Source organism: Microtus oregoni, unplaced genomic scaffold (assembly GCF_018167655.1).
Source record: "Microtus oregoni isolate MIOR12 unplaced genomic scaffold, Mior012 000067F_ref0000223, whole genome shotgun sequence".
In the NCBI taxonomy this organism is placed as follows: domain Eukaryota; kingdom Metazoa; phylum Chordata; class Mammalia; order Rodentia; family Cricetidae; genus Microtus; species Microtus oregoni.
Window position 1 is genome coordinate 4,423,269 of NW_024543974.1, and position 16,181 is coordinate 4,439,449.

The window sequence follows — 16,181 nt, forward strand, 5'->3', positions numbered from 1 at the left end:
ATCCATTAGGGGACCTTGTTTGTGAATCTTGAAGTGGGCAGAGTCTAAGTGGAGGAGAACAGTGCTGTAAATTAGAATACTGAGGCAATCATTTCCAACAGTGCTGCTCTCCCACCGCACTTGACATTGTAGCTAATCATCAGTGAGATTCAATATGTTGAACTCAGCTATGTCAAATCCATGCATTCAATAGCCGTATACAGTTCCCAACTTTCAAATATTACTGTTGGAAATCTAAGCTTGTCTTGCTTATTAAGTCTTGGGATCTGTCATTAGATAAACATCTGCTAATATTCTCATCACCTGTGCCTGAATTTGAATTTTAGCAAGTTCTAGAATAAGAAGACAGAAAATGAAGCAACAGGTAAAAATGAGGAAACAAGAACTATGTGTCTGGCTTCTCCTAATCACCTCTCTGTAGATCTAGGACTTGTGACACCATTCCTATGCAATCCATGTAGATAAAAGGTGTTAACACTGATTACCATGGATTCTTCCAGATCAGATAGACAAGGAGGAGAAAGATGCATATCACTGACCTTTCCTATGGTACTGACACTTATTTAGTCTGCAACGGCATGCACAGTCCCCTCTGCTGTAAATTCCCTTCCCTTCCCTTGCCTTGCCTTGCCTTGCCTTGCCTTCTCTTCCCTTCCCTTCCTTTCCCTTCCCTTCTCTTCCCCTTCCTTCCCCTTCTTTTCCCTTCCTCCCCCCCCGCCCCCCATCCCCTTTCTTTGTGCTTTCTCTCTACCTCCCCCCTCTCTTGTCCTTGCTATTTCCCTCTCACTCTCTGTTGTACCTCCCTCCTCCTGCTTTCTCCAGTTTTCCCCTCAGAACTGTCTGGTAAGGAATAAGGTATGGTAGTCAGATGAAAATGCATCACTGTGGAAATCATATTAATTCATTTTTTTACAATTAAAATGCAAGCAAGTCTGTTCTAGAAGCTGTAAGTTATCATCATGTAGTAGGCACTGTTCCAGCAGTTTCTCTTGCTTGATGTGATAAAGTGAACATGGCACTGGCAGGAGATGTAGAAGGCAGAAATCAAGCTGACAATGCTAAACTCAGCTTTGATTCAGAGACACAGTTTTTTGAAAATGTCTTTTCTTTCTTGTTTCACAGCTGTCAATCATAGCCATTTATTTATTTATTTATTTATTTATTTAATTGCTGTTCAGAAGCCTTATTCTGATACAGGCCAGGTTCTTTGAAATATATGCCATTGTGTACAGTATTGTAATAATATTACTTCATTCAAATAATATTTTTTTCCTAGATTGTTTGGCTATTAATTGGAAATGTCTATTCTTAGAGGTTCTGTTTTTCTTTAGAAATGAACTTACAGACATTTAAATGTCTCACAGTTATAGGCAAATATACTCACGTCATCCTTTGTGACCTCATGGGGGAATTTCTAAACTAAATGGTGACAGGGAACCTATGTCAGATGAGACATGGCTCGCAATTTATATTCTCCACATTTGCTGTAATGCAACTTTGTTATAGGCATTGATGAGGGATTGTAATACTAAGGAGATGTAGAAGAAAAACTTAAGCATATTTTTGGATGCAAATTATATGTGCCTTTAAGGCATAAAAGAATTATTCTACAAAATTTACAAGGAGAAAATTTTCTCCTTTGAAATGAGCAAATGTAAGAAGACAATCTCACACTCCAGATACATGGGGAAGGATGAGAGACATGATGCCAAAGGTAAATTAAAAGGAAATGACACAGTGTAATTCAGCAAGCATTAAGTCATAGCTACATTTAATTTTAAAAATATGCATTAAGATAATTCAAATTGATTGGAAAAATGAATAGTCGACAGTAACAGTTATGTTGCTTTAATTTATAATGTCTGTATGTTTTAAAAAACATACATTCTCCTATTTTGCATCATATTTCTGTTGTATGATATATATCTCACCAAGGAGGACATTCTCATGTAAGGAAGAATAATGAAAGAAAATTTTAAGGATTATTTTCAAGTAAAACATGGTGAGGGTTAGCAAGCTGTACAAAAGTGCTCATCTTTTGACGTTCTCCCATATACAAATGAGTTAGGTTTCATTCATAGCCACCTTGGACTACCTGCAGCCAGTGGATCACAGGTTGGACCTACCTGTTAGTACAAGAGCAAGGTACTGTAATATTAATAAGCTGGGTTGTGGTTTTGGTTTTGCTACGTATGGTACTAGCAAGAGACTAAAATCTCTAAGTCCCATTTTTTCTCATTTTGAAAATGAAGACAATCACATGCTCCATCAGTCCCAGTCCAGCTTGCTTTGGTGAGCTCCCATTAAATCAGCCCCACCATCTCAGTGGGTGTGTGTACCCCTCGTGGTCCTGACTTCCCTGCTCATGTTCTCCTTCCTTCTGCCTCATTTGGACCTTGGGAGCTCAGTCCAGTGCTCCAATGTGGTCTCTGTCTCTATCTCCATCCAACGCCAGATGAAGGTTCTATGGTGATATGCAAGATATTCATCAATGTGGCTATAGGATAAGGCCAGTTCAGGCACCCTCTCCTCAGCTGCCTATGGAACAAGCTGGGGACATCTCCTTGGACACCTGGGAACCCCTCTAGAGTCAAGTCTCTTGCCAACCCTAAAATGGCTCCCTTAATTAAGATATCTACTTCCCTGCTCCCATATCCACCCTTCCTGCATCCCAACCATTCCATTCCCCCAAGCTCTCCCCAATCTTCCCCTTCTCTCTTCTCTCTCCCCATCTCCCCTTACTTCCACCCCACCCTCACCCCCGTGCTTCCAATTTTACTTGTCAATCTTGTCAACTTCCAATATCCAGGAGGATACCTATATGTTTTTCTTTGGGTTCACCGTTTTATTTAGCTTCTCTAGGACCACTAATTATAGGCTCAATGTCCTTTATTTATGGCTAGAATCCACTTATGAGTAAGCACCTACCATATTCATCTTTTTGGGTCTGGGTTACCTCAGACTCTCTGAATGTGGCTGACAATGAGGGCTGACTGAGAAGCCAAGGTCAATGGCACTAGGTTTTGATCCCACTGCATGTACTGGCTTTGTGGGAGCCTAGTCTGTTTGGATGCTCACCTTCCTAGACCTGGATGGAGGGGGGGGGGGACCTTGGACTTCCCACAGGGAAAGGAACCCTGACTGCTCTTTGGACTGGAGAGGGAAGGGGAGGGGGGAGGGAGAGGGAAATGAGAGGAACGGAGGAGATGAAAATTTTTAATAAAAAATAAAATATAAAAAAAAGAAAATGGTGACAATCATACCTGCCCTTTATATGTCAGTGGCCATTGTTAGCATTCCACATTGATGGCTATGCTCAGAACTTTGGTATGCTAAGTAAATGCATGCACATCATTTGTGAGTGCTTTACATAAAGGTGTTAGTGTATTGAGTTTCGTGGTAAGATTGTTTGTGTATTTACTAAGTAGTGGTCAGGTAGATGTACCAAACATATGTAGTTACTGCAATAAGGATAGAAATACCACTATCCTGCTTTCTCCATATCAAGAATATTTTTGAGGTGAAAATAACAGCCCTGTCTAGAAAACATTATTAACAGAAGACTCTGAAGAACTGAGGAGACATAATGAAGTAGGTGAAGGCCTTCTAACATTTCATAGTTATGAATCTTCTAGGATTCTTGGAGCTTACTGGTAGAACACTCTGGGACCTGGAGGTAGGTGTATGGGTCACAAGTAAGTCTACATACCACTCAAATCTCTCTCTCCTTTCTTTTCATTCCTTTATTCCCTCCTCTCTCTGTGTGAAACCTAGGATTATCGATTGATCCTTCTTGTTTTTTGACTCTTGCTACAAAGCCCAGTCTAGCATCAAACAAGTGATCTCTCTGCTTCTGCCATCCAAATGCTGCAATCACATGTGTGTGCTGCCATACCCAGCTTTCTGAGCCCTCATTTTCAGGTTATCCATCCTTCAGAAATCCCTCATTCTGCAACTTACACTATACGGATGCTCTAAACTTTCTCACTAACGCTCTATGCCAAGAACATTGAAAAAGAACTATATTCCAGGATGAAGTCACTTCTATTATTCTAAGGAGTGTTTATGAGATGAGTCCTATCTTATTACCACCATTGTGCTATCCAAAGTATCCTGCTAAGCAATCAATTGATTTCTTCAGGATGGATGATGTGGACAGACTGCTAACTGCTAGTTCATTAAATTTGCCTTCTTAAAACTAAAAACTTACTCTTCTTTTTATAAAGAGAATCCAAGTATTGTACTGAAGCTAAAATGACTCATACTGCATCACAAGAAGCACATAATGTAGAGTTCTCACCATAGAAAGGAAAAAAATGAATTACAGTCAGTGACTACCTACTGAACTCCATCTACTAGAGCATATATAACATTTTGAGGAAGAAAATGCTACATATAAGCAACTTAGAAAATATGTTAACCATCTTCTCTGTAATGTTGCTTTCCCAATATTCTTTATAGTAATTTTGACTCTGTGGCTCTGATGAATTACCGTTCTTGTCCACTAAACCAGAGAAAACCTAGAGAATTGAGGTAGGGGGATTTTTCAGAAGGAAGGCTTCAATAGTTACATCCAGAGTTAAACATTACTCATCTGTGGTTTATAGAAAACAAATGTAATGCTATATATTTTCTTTATGTTGAGGTTGTCAAAGAGAGCACTCAGATGGCCTGGAGATATTGTACCAGTGGACACATTTTGAAAGGATATGTATTCAGGTACTGCTTTTTTCTGTAATAAATAATAATACTGTCAGTAAAACCTAAACTATTATTTTATTAGTATTTCTGTGCATAACTTTTACTATCCCACTTATATGCTTTTCTCTCACTCTACACACATGTGTGCTAAGCTGAATCTTTATGCTTCTTGGTAAAAAGGAAAAATTCAATCATTCAGATAATTTCAAATAACTGCACATTAGGCAATGCAGCACTAAGACAGAAGATCAATTATTGTATTGATTTTTATTCTTTATTGCCACACATTTCTCTTTTATTTTTAACTATTCACATAGTTGTGCTACATGGCATAGCTATGTACAACCTAATGACATGCACTGGTAAATTTTATTGATTACCTTAGTTCATAAAAAAACTGCTCTATTGACAAATAGCCTCATCATCAAGGTATTCAAGTAGCTTCAAATCAATGCCTGCATAACTAGCTAAATCAACTAAAAAGATATATACTGAGAGCACTTGTCCAAATATAACAATGAATTTTTTTTTTCAAAACAGGGTTTCTCTGTGTTGCCTTGACTGTCCTGGAATTCACTTTGTAGGCAAGGTTGGCCTTGACCTCATAGAGATCCACCTGCATCTTCCTTCCAAGTGCTGAGATTAAAGGCTTTTGTTACCAGTGTGTGGCATAAGAATAAATTTCTTAATTAAAGTGTTTACACATATTTCACTTGGATGAGTAAAATGAGAGAAGACGGTATCCTGGAGACTGAGGTTTCAGCTAGCATAAAGTATACACAACCAAGAGGAAAGATTAAGGAAAAATGTCACTCAAGTTGTATAGAACCTAAATTCCTGGTTCTTTGCTGTGGGACAATGATTTTGTACTTTGTTAAGATTTGTCACTTGTATTTTAATAAGATTCTGATTGGTCAGTATCCAGGCAGGAAGTAGAGGCAGGGAGATAAGAACAGGATAGTTCTGGGAAGAGGAAAGATGCAATTTTCAGTTATTACCCAGATGCAGAAGATGCAAGATGAAAATGCCTTTCTGATAAAGTTACCAAGCCATGTAGCTAACACAGACAAGAATTATTGCTTAATTTAAGCTGTAAGAAATAATAAGAAGCCTGAACTAATAGGCCAACCAGTTTATAATTAATGTAGACCTCTGTGAATATCTTTGGAACTGAACGACTGAGGAAACTGGTGGGACAGACACCTCAGTCAACAGCTCTATTTCTGGTTTTACTTCCAAGGACTAGGAAGATGCCACTTATCATTTTATTTTTAGTGATACCCAGAAGAGTACACAGAAGTTATACTATACATATAGGAGGCAGGAGTAGAATTTTGACAGGAGAGATTAGGATAAATTTGTTTTTGGTTTAAAGAATCATGACTTGTATCCAATAGTCAATAAACATTTACCACAGAAATGAATCAAAGACCTTGGCAGTTTGAGAGGCATGGCTATTAAATCTGAGCATGACAGAGTGTCCTGAAGGAATACAGGCTCCATACAGGTAGAAATGGAAGACTCTGGTAGGAGAGATTAGTTCTACGCACATGTATATGTGGGCCCTTCCTTCTGTTAAGAAGATGACATTTACTAACATTGCAAATAGGAGGGGCTCTCACTAGTACTTCCATTTCACTTGGTGTCAGAATTATTTTCCTTACTCTTCTGGCATTACTTCCAAGCTTGATGATTATTACCTCTTATTAGCCTGTGGGTCCTGCCTTTTTACTGTTCCATGTTTCTTTTTTCTTACCCTGTTTTATTCCCTTTGCTAGAGAAATCCTTTGAGATTCCAATTTGATCACATTATTCCCCTTTTCAAAATCTGGGATGGGCTGTAGCTTAGTACTAAATATAAGCAAATCTATGAGTTCTAATTATAGCTGAAGAGGCAAGCTACTAAAAAACAAAAATATCATGATTCTAGAAACTCATTTCTCAGAAAATCACATATCAACCTCATCTACCCTGATGCTTACTAAGACTCTGACTGAACAGCTGCCATGTGGCAGTTTCCAGTGATTTTTATGTTTATGTTTATTAATGTGACAACCAGTTTTTCTAGTGCCTGTCCAAAGATGACAATAGGATTCTGAACTATATGCTTTCTTAAAGGTTTCTCCCTTATACCATTTCTTGTGAAGGATACACAGTCTTTTCTAAGGGCCATTTGTCAGCTGGTGATTTCTTGTAGAGCTTAAGTTTTTAGCTTATTTTAACTAAGTGGAATATATACTGTTATTGGTGAAGAAGCATATCTCACCCATAAAAGCAACCTTTTGATAGTAATTTTCCTCTATGAAAGTACGGATTCACTAGGAAAGAACATCTCAGTATGAGCTAGACATGTTCATTTTCCTATTAGAAGGGCCAATGAAAGTGGTTCTTGGTCACTATTTTCCTGCTGTTTGTGGATTTAAAAACTATAGTTTTCTTTCTCCCAATCAGTTTGAGCATACTTAGTCTCACACTAAAAATACTCAAACAATGGCATGTGGTCTTTTCATAGAAGACAGTCAATACAATAACAGAAACTCTCACCCTATCACATATAAGAAGAAAAAAATGGGCATTATACTTTTCATAGTCAGCAGATACTCAGTGTTTCTTATTTTCCAAAGCATGTATCAGTGAACTTGCTGTTGATCAAATAACCTTATCATTAGCACACTAATGTTATCAGTTTTTCTGTCCCTTCCCAGCATATTATGCTCAGGATGAAGAGGGCACATCAATTTTTAATCCAGATGGTGAATACTGAGGGAATTATACTCAGTTTCCATAGTGGCAAAATGAGGCAACTGAAGTGAAATATATTTTTTGTCATTTTCAGCTCCAACATCCTATATTTTAATATACATATGCATGACTCAAGACTAAATATGAAACTTGTCTACCTCCATTATCAAAATAATTATCTTGAGCATATTTATACATTTTTAGTAAAACAGTCTAAAAACTCATTTTAAATATATTTTTTTGAGATATAGATAGTATGGCTGTATACATTTGGCAAGTATTCTGAATGAATAATGTTAGATTTGTAGCTATCTGGAACTTGCACAACTCTCTTTTATACTTACAGTCCTTATGCTTTATGCTCATTATTCATTGCTATATATGGAAAAGTAAACATGGAAGCCCAGGAATGAGATAAACTCTTTGTTTCCTTCAGAACTTGATCCATGGTGCTTAAAGCTTGTCTAGTGGCTTTTCTAGCACATGGTCAATACTTGGTGAGGGTATAGGGTAAGAGCATGTTTGAAACCTCATTTACTTTTGTTTCAAAGCCAGCATATCAATTTAAACATTTTATACTTTTAATTTGGAAATATTTTATTACCAGCATTTATGAGAGATATTCATATTTCTTATTATAGTCTAGAATTCTGATTAAAATCAAAGCTTGGAAACTTCTCATAAACTCAGGCACACATGCTACATTTTCCAGAGTTTGCATACTAGTGACTGCAAGACATAACCTCCAGGCTTCACCCATCCATTAAGGCAGAAATTGGGGAGATAAATGGATTTAAGAAAAGTAACACAATTGAATAAAACACGGAAGATGGTAAAAGCAGAGACAGGGACATTGCTCTTTGGTCACTTCTTCTCAGGGTCAATGGCAAGAGCAATATGGTCATTCCCCTTTCTACTGACACTTCAATTTAGATGTGCATATAATGATCTATAGCTTCTCAGATATGGCTACTGCTTCTACTACCATAATCTTTACACTGGCAAATATGTTCTGTTTGCTCTTTGTGGATGGAAAGTCTATGATCATCTTATCATACATGAATGTTATCTATTCAAACATTTAAAAATGCTTACTTTTTCTGTTTGGATCTAAGGCAAGCACTTTATCATTACAAGTGTCTAATTTGACTTCACTAAGAAAAAAAGTATCAAGCTTAGCAAAAGAGACATTGGATTTGCAATTAGAAAGTCCACAAATGGATAATTTATGAAGTATCGTGAACATTAACTAGTATGTGGTCACTACTGACCATGTGACAAACACTCCATGCAAAATCATTGTGCTTTTGTACATCTTTGCATGCTCAAGGCATTCCATTATAGAGAGATTGCAAACCAAAATATTTGGTACTAAAAGTGGAAAAAACATAATTACAATAAAAATTTCAGCACATGGGTTTCTGAATAGTCACAGACTTGCCAGAAGCATATTAAAGATCATATCATACAAGCCTTAAGCAGTTTTTTATTAATCTAGTTTATGCTAATACAGCCAAATGGAAAATACAGTCTTGGGAATATGAAGGCCAATGTTATTCTATTAACCTTATATGTTATCCTATTTATTCTCTTGTCTTTAATGAATAAATTAAAATGCCCTCTCTTTTTCTAATTGCTGGGTGGTCTGAGTGTGACAATGTATGGATTTTATTCAGTTATCTTCTGTAACCTCAACAGCCCCAACTCAATCATTTTGTGGGGGATTTCAATGAAAGACAATGACAGATAAACTGTTTACATTAAAAGACTCTATTAAAGTTATTTTGAATCCAGTTTCAACCTAATCCATCTGCTGCTTCTCTAGTTCTGACAGGCTGACCTCTCTTGCTGTGGGTGTCTTTTTGATGTCATTACCAAAGAGGCCTTCCCTAGCCTTTCTGCTGATAACAAAGTAAATGGAAATGTGCTGAAACCTTAGGGAGGCAACAACTTGTTCAGCATGATGAGGGAGAACTGTGACCACAAAACAGGAATGAATACAGCAGCGAAGATTATCTGTTGTCACAACTAATGTACTCACAACAGCAAAGCAACTCTAAAAGAAGCAGCAGATAGCATGAGGAAAATTCATTGCATTGTTTCCACTAGCAATTTTTCTACATAAAAACAGGTTTTCAGTTTAAGTTGGCTAATGTATTTGGGAAGTTCAGTATAGGTATAAGCAGCTAATCCAAAATCTGTCAGAATGCCCAGAATTTCCACTGATAGGAATTTTGTGTCATCTGAAATTATTAAATAGCAACTTAGCCAGAAGGTAGCCCACCAACAAAAAACAAATGGTTCAGATAGAAATCCAAAATTAAGACTCAGGATTGGCAACAAACTTTTTTAGAACAACAAAAAGGTTTAAACCAAATAAGAAAAAAAGAAAAGGTTTTCGTTTTATTTAAAACAAAAAGTTTTTTTTTAGAACAAACTTTCAGAATGAGGTAGTTCTAAATATACAGAGAAAACATGAATTAAAATAATGAATTGGAGGGCAAGAGCTAAGAAAATATTTTTTCTATAAGTAATATGTTTGAGATACAGCTTTGGCATCAGCTTCTATTTGAAAACTATTCACAGTCTCCACCAACATGCTTTGAATTAGGTGCATGTTTCAGAGGGTGTCAGACTAATCTTTATGTGGCAAAACAAATTTGGTTACATTTGAACTACTTAGATAATGTATCCAGAAACAAGACATTAGAGTTTGTTGCTTTAAAAGAAATTTTAGATTGACATTTTTTTTGGAAATTTAAAATCATTAATATAAACATTTTTTAAGATATAGATGTCTTTATCTGACATCTATACTGAGCATCACAAAACATCCTGTCTCCAGAAGATAGCAGACTACAAACTTGGAGCTATGTCAGTCAAATACTCTGCTATCATTTGGTGAAATAATAAGCAGGTGTTTACATGTTCTCGATAACTTTTAGAGGCTGGTCACTATACATTTGAAATCTTTGGAACTGAACGAATTCTTTTTTTTTTTTAATTGAGAAAAGAAGAAAAAAAACATAAACAAAAAAACAAGTTTCCACCTCCTCCCAGTCTCCCATTTCCCTCCCCCTCCTCCCACCCTTCTCTCCCTCCTCCCACCCTTCTCCCCCTCCCCCCACTCCTCTCCCCCTCCCTCTCCAGTTCACTGAGCAGTCTGGGTTCCCTGCCTGTGGTAAGTCCTAGGTCCTCCCCCCTCCGTCCATATCTAGGAAGGTGAACATCCAAACTGGCTAGGCTTCCACAAAGCCAGCACATCAAGTAGGAACTGAACGAATTCTAGAGTGCTTAAAATTTTAAAGACAGCAATTTTAATAATCCTGTCAACATAATTCTGTTGTTAAAAAAACAGTTGAGACTGGTTAGCCCACTTCTATTGAAAGAGAAGCACAAGGTCTATATCTTTAGATCTTTTATTGAACTGCAAGCACAGCATCAATAACTGCTTCTCAGCTGTAAATGAAAATTGATTCCAGGTTTAAATCCTCATTTTCAGGGGTTCCTTTAATCCCAAGAAACATGAGAAGAAAAAATTTGACAAAAAAAAATGGAAGCAGTAGATTCAATCACATGAGGCAGGATTATGCAGAGAAAATGATATACCCTATTCTTAAGGAGTCCATCCTTTTGAATCCAGCTACTCCTTGACTGAACCCCAGTGAACTGATCATAGCACTATTGCTTGCCCTGAATGACCGACTTGAAAATGGTAATTCAATAAGTGTTGTAAGGGGAAGGCCAGAGATGGAAATATATCTGAAATGTGAAAAATCCCAGATGACAAGTAAAAATTCACTTAGCTGGTGATGGACATCATGTTACTCCCCCAATCAAAAACCTTCCATTGATAGCCACCTGGTTATTTTCTTTCTTTTAAACACTGTATTGCAACAGAAATGTTCACACAAAAACTAAATAAAAAGCATTGTTTCTAAAAACAAGACTCTTCTGGAACTTTGTAATGTCTAATATGGACTTAAAATGGTATTTCTGTCTTATTTGGGGTTAGTTTCCACAAAGGAAGCAATGGCAATAAAGCATTCCAGGAGAACCTTTAATCCTTTTTGTTTTCCCTGGGGCAGAGCAGAAGCTATCTCAGAAAAACGAAGAGACAAACTAAATTCGAAGTGTATGGTTCAACTGTCCATCTATATCAGTTCTTTTAAGCAAAGCTTCCAGGGATATGTAATTTTCTGGAGGACTTGATTCAGTGCCATTGATGACCTAGGCTTTATTCCTGGAGATGCTGGCTTAACAGTTGCCAGAGCCTAGGGGAGTTAAGGTCATCCACACCTGACAGGTACCTTTAAATGCTACTTAGAACATTCAGCCTAGTTCTTAGCAAATCCTATGAACATCTAAGCCAAAATGAAGAGTAATGTCTATTCTTTTGTATATCTAAGAAGGAACTATAGCCAACATGCTACGAGGAAGAATAACCACATATTTGTCATACTTAGAGTTTTCCACATACTTTCTCATATCTAATTTCCCCTCACAACACTCCAATGAATTAAACTGAGAAATCTGATACTTAAGGATGTTTGGCAATTTCCCCAAATGTGATATAATTAGTATGTATGAAGTAGGTCTTATTACTAGGCTTATCCAGTCCAGAAACTACAGACTTAATGATTATACGTCTAATTTCACACAGCTAAAAAATATGAAGAAAAGACAGATTCTTCTCATTCAAGTTTGCCACATGCTGACTATTCTTATGTACCTAATTCAGTAGTTCTCCTTAGCTTTCCATTATTCACAGTAAAAGGGAACGTAGATAGACCTAGTATTTAAAAAAGTACTAGACTTTTTATATCCTCAGACATAGCCATAACAACAATGAATATTATCATAAAGTGATGAGCAGCTGCTATGCCCTAAAGCTTTAGTGTGTCAAGTCCTTTGATATATAGTGGTCCATTTCTTTATTGAATGAATGAGTAGGTGCTACTGTTATTGTTACTTTATAGAAACTAGATATTTTGCTGAAACTCATTCAGTTTGAAAGTGGTAACACTAGCATTAAAACCCATATCTGTTTGAATATAACACTATCTCCATACTTATTCATCAATGGTGTCTTAGCATGACAAATTCATGTCATCTCTCAAAGTCCTTATTAAGGAGTGAACTGCAATAGGAATATGAAAAAAACACTTGTATTTTCACTTTCTTTCTGTGTATGTATTGTGTATTTTCTTTATGTTGCTGGAGATAGAATGGTGCCAATAATGAGACAAATTAATAATGCCATATCATTTATATGTCCCTGTATTAGTCAGATAAAAACAATGTCTGTGGTTCCTTAATAAGACAAACATAAAGAAGACTCAGTTGTTAAAATAACCAGTCTAGCTAAAGATAAAACAATTATATTTTTATTTATTATAAAGGGAAAAGTCAAAAAACAGGAAATGAGAAGTCCAAGCACAGCAGTGTCCTAGGGGAAATGGTGCACAGAGAGAGCACCTGGCCACACACGTTTTTCTCTCTGTCTCAGGAAGCCTTAACTAAAACCCACCTCTCAAAAATAATTGGCTAACAAGGTTCTCCATCACCCAATGATTATGTTTCTTTTTCCATGCTAAAAGGAGTCAATACAAATGTCCATAAAAATATTTGCCCTTAAGTACTCACAACAGCACAAAATAGTAGCCAAAGGGCAGGTATGACTGAAATATCATCAAGAGATAAGTATATAAGCAAAATGTGCTTCATCCAAACAATGGAGTATTATTTTGCCATATAACTGAATAAAGTGATACTATATGGTACAACCTAAAATAACTTAGAAAGAAATCATTATGGTAAGTGAATTCAGACATTAAAAAGATCCAACGCCATAGCATTCCATTATAGGGATAGGCAAATCCATGTGGACAAAAAAAATAGATTAGTGAAGTATCCTCAAGGATTAAAAGAAAGGAGAGTTGAGCATATTTCAAAGGCATAGAGTTTTCATTTGGGATAATGAAAATATTTTGGGATTAGTGATAGATGTAAAAGTTTGTCAATATACTGAATGTCACTAAACTGTGAGTTTATAAATAATTTGTGCTGTGTAATGTTTAGTAATAAAAAGGAAAACAGTTTTAAATCATATATTCTTGAAAAAGAATGCTAAGACTTATAAATCCACAGTTCACCAAATGTCATTATTACTACTAAATGACTATAGCCTTCCAAGTCTCTTAACTTGTCCTCGAAACTCTGCAAGGTGGCTCATCTGTGAATACCTGTAGCCTTGTGAACACTTCTATTTCATGAACTCAACTATATTATTTTTCTGTATTGTGGTTCTATCATTTCAGATTCTCTATCGAATGGAAGAAGTTTAGCTATGTCTGATCCGAGGGCAGCAGGTTCTAGGTACTTCCAACTTATCATTCTGTATCAGCTCTTGATATAATTTCAGCAAAGTTAGCTCAAAAACTCAGATGATGCAGATCAATAGGACTGATGCCACTTCTCAACATAACACAAAAAATAATCCTATGACTTACAAGGCAGAGTGTATTTATATATTCACATAGAGAGGAAATAAATGTGCAAAATTTACTCTCAGTTATTGCTACATTCTCATCTAAACATTTCCATTAAAATTTAAGGTTGTAGCTGTCAAACTCAATGATGTAGAATTTTTGCTTTGTTTTTGATTTGTTTACAAATGTGATGCTTTTGTTATTGGCATAGAAAATGCAGAAAGCAGAAATGACAGACATTGGAAATGAAGTGTGTGTTCACATTTGTTATGAGGCTCACACAGCAAGGAGGACTGCTTGCACTTGGTAAATGCACAGCAAGCACCTTGGAAACAGCTGTCAGTTTGTGAGCCACAGGTAGTAGTTTCCTTGCATTTTGTTCCTGATAGGCCACTAAACTCACAATTATGCATTATTTTCTATCATTAAAACTGCTTTCTGTACTCCATATTTGGTGGCATAACTATCAGAAGAACTAACCTTTTGGAAACTGTACAGGGATCATTTATATTATACACCATTGCTGGGACTTATAATGTTATTTTACTTACTAAATCCAAAAAATTCAGGCTCACCTGAAATAACATACAAAAAAGGTTATAGTCCTCTTATCTGGGGAGATAGTATTGGGAATACTTGTAGTATAGAACAGAAGAAATGAAGGACAACTGAAAGCTCTTGCTAAATGCATGTTGCTGCAGCATTCATTCCCATCTTGGAGAAGAAAATGGAGCAGTCACATTTACACCAAAATTAATGACTTTAAATGCTAAGCTTCACACTGGAGTCATCCAATGGACATGACATGACACCCAAATAGAGCAAGTAGTTTAAAACACATAGAGATGATACTCTCTATTGCTCATTGATAAACAGTATTTGTGTATAGAAAAGAGAGACAGAAGGAAGTGAAATTGGTTTTGAAGAACACATCTACTTTAATATAACTTTAATGAAAGTGGCAGTTGATTTCACCTGTTCCCAAACACTGATCATCTTTGTTTCTTTCTCTTCCTGTAAATGAAAGAGGTTGTGTTTATGAAAGCCAACATATTCCCTTGTGTTTCCCCACTTTAGGCCTAATGCAAAGCTCTAAGCTCCTCCTACCTGATAGAGCTCATTGGCTGTGCATTGAGTGGTCAAGGTCTTGACAGGCTCAAGATCATCTTCGTCACTGCTCAGCTTCAGGTCATCCTCCAGCATCCTGGAAGAAATCAGAGTGGTATTTGTGTTACAAAAAAAATCTTCTCTAAATTATTCTCAGATCCATCTTGCAATAAGAATAAAACTATTGTTACTATAATCTCACAGCTGCAATTCTGTCAAAAGTGCAGAGGGAACCAAGATTCTTTCAGCTAATTGGATATCTGAGTTCTTTTAGTTGTGTCATACACTGTGTACATAACTTCTCTCTCTATCTTACCCTAAATCAGGGGAGGAATAGATGATTTCATCATCTCCAGAGATGGTGGGAGTTTATATATTTTGACTATTAAAAGTATAATAAATGTTCTAGTCAATCATTATTGGGTGATGGGGGATTGCATCTCTATAGGATGTTTTTCTGACTCTTCCAAGCAGGAAGCCAGGCATGATAACAGTGCTAGGATGCTGTGGGGGCTCTTGGGTTAGACTTCTGGGGCTCTCTGTATGAGAAAGTTTGAATGTGCTTGGTAGTTCACTGACAACAAAATAACAGAGCAAGTAATGGTTATTCATTAACCTTTTGATATATGATCCATCTCTTGCTGTAAAATTTGATCCACAAGATTTAAACTCATGTTGTGTATAAGAAATTGTTTCTTCCTAAAGCAAGGCATCTGAAAAATATGAGAGGTCTAGACTTTGGTAATGAATGGGAACTTTCAAGACTCTTTGGTGGCCACACAACATCTTTAGTTTTGACAGAAGTACTAATTTGTGTGCTATCTCTCTCTACAATCGAGGTTGGATTTATAACAGGAAGAGAAGCTTATTTCCTTAAAGTTCCAGCTACACAGGCTTTAAAGACCAATTTGTATTCATCTTTTAATTGATTAATTATGAGTTTAAACCTCATTAGAATGCAAGTGGAGGGATTCTCAACCATTCTGGACCAATCTCTCAGGCATGATACTCTGTTCTTTTCTTTTCTTTTCTTTTCTTTTCTTCTCTTCCCTTCCCTTCCCTTCCCTTCCCTTCCCTTCCCTTCCCTTCCCTTTCCTTTCCTTTCCTTTTATTCTTTCTTCCTGGGTTAGCATCAAGCTT

General features: G+C 36.5%; 1 protein-coding gene across 1 annotated transcript in view; it reads right to left on the reverse strand.

The window, feature by feature from the left end:
* LOC121440444 (AF4/FMR2 family member 2-like) overlaps positions 1 to 16,181 on the reverse strand; it is a 532,707-nt gene that overhangs the window by 95,193 nt on the left and 421,333 nt on the right. The window contains exon 7 of the mRNA XM_041641195.1: positions 15,042 to 15,138. Coding sequence (XP_041497129.1) covers positions 15,042 to 15,138 — 97 coding nt within the window. The remainder of the gene's footprint in view (positions 1 to 15,041; positions 15,139 to 16,181) is intronic.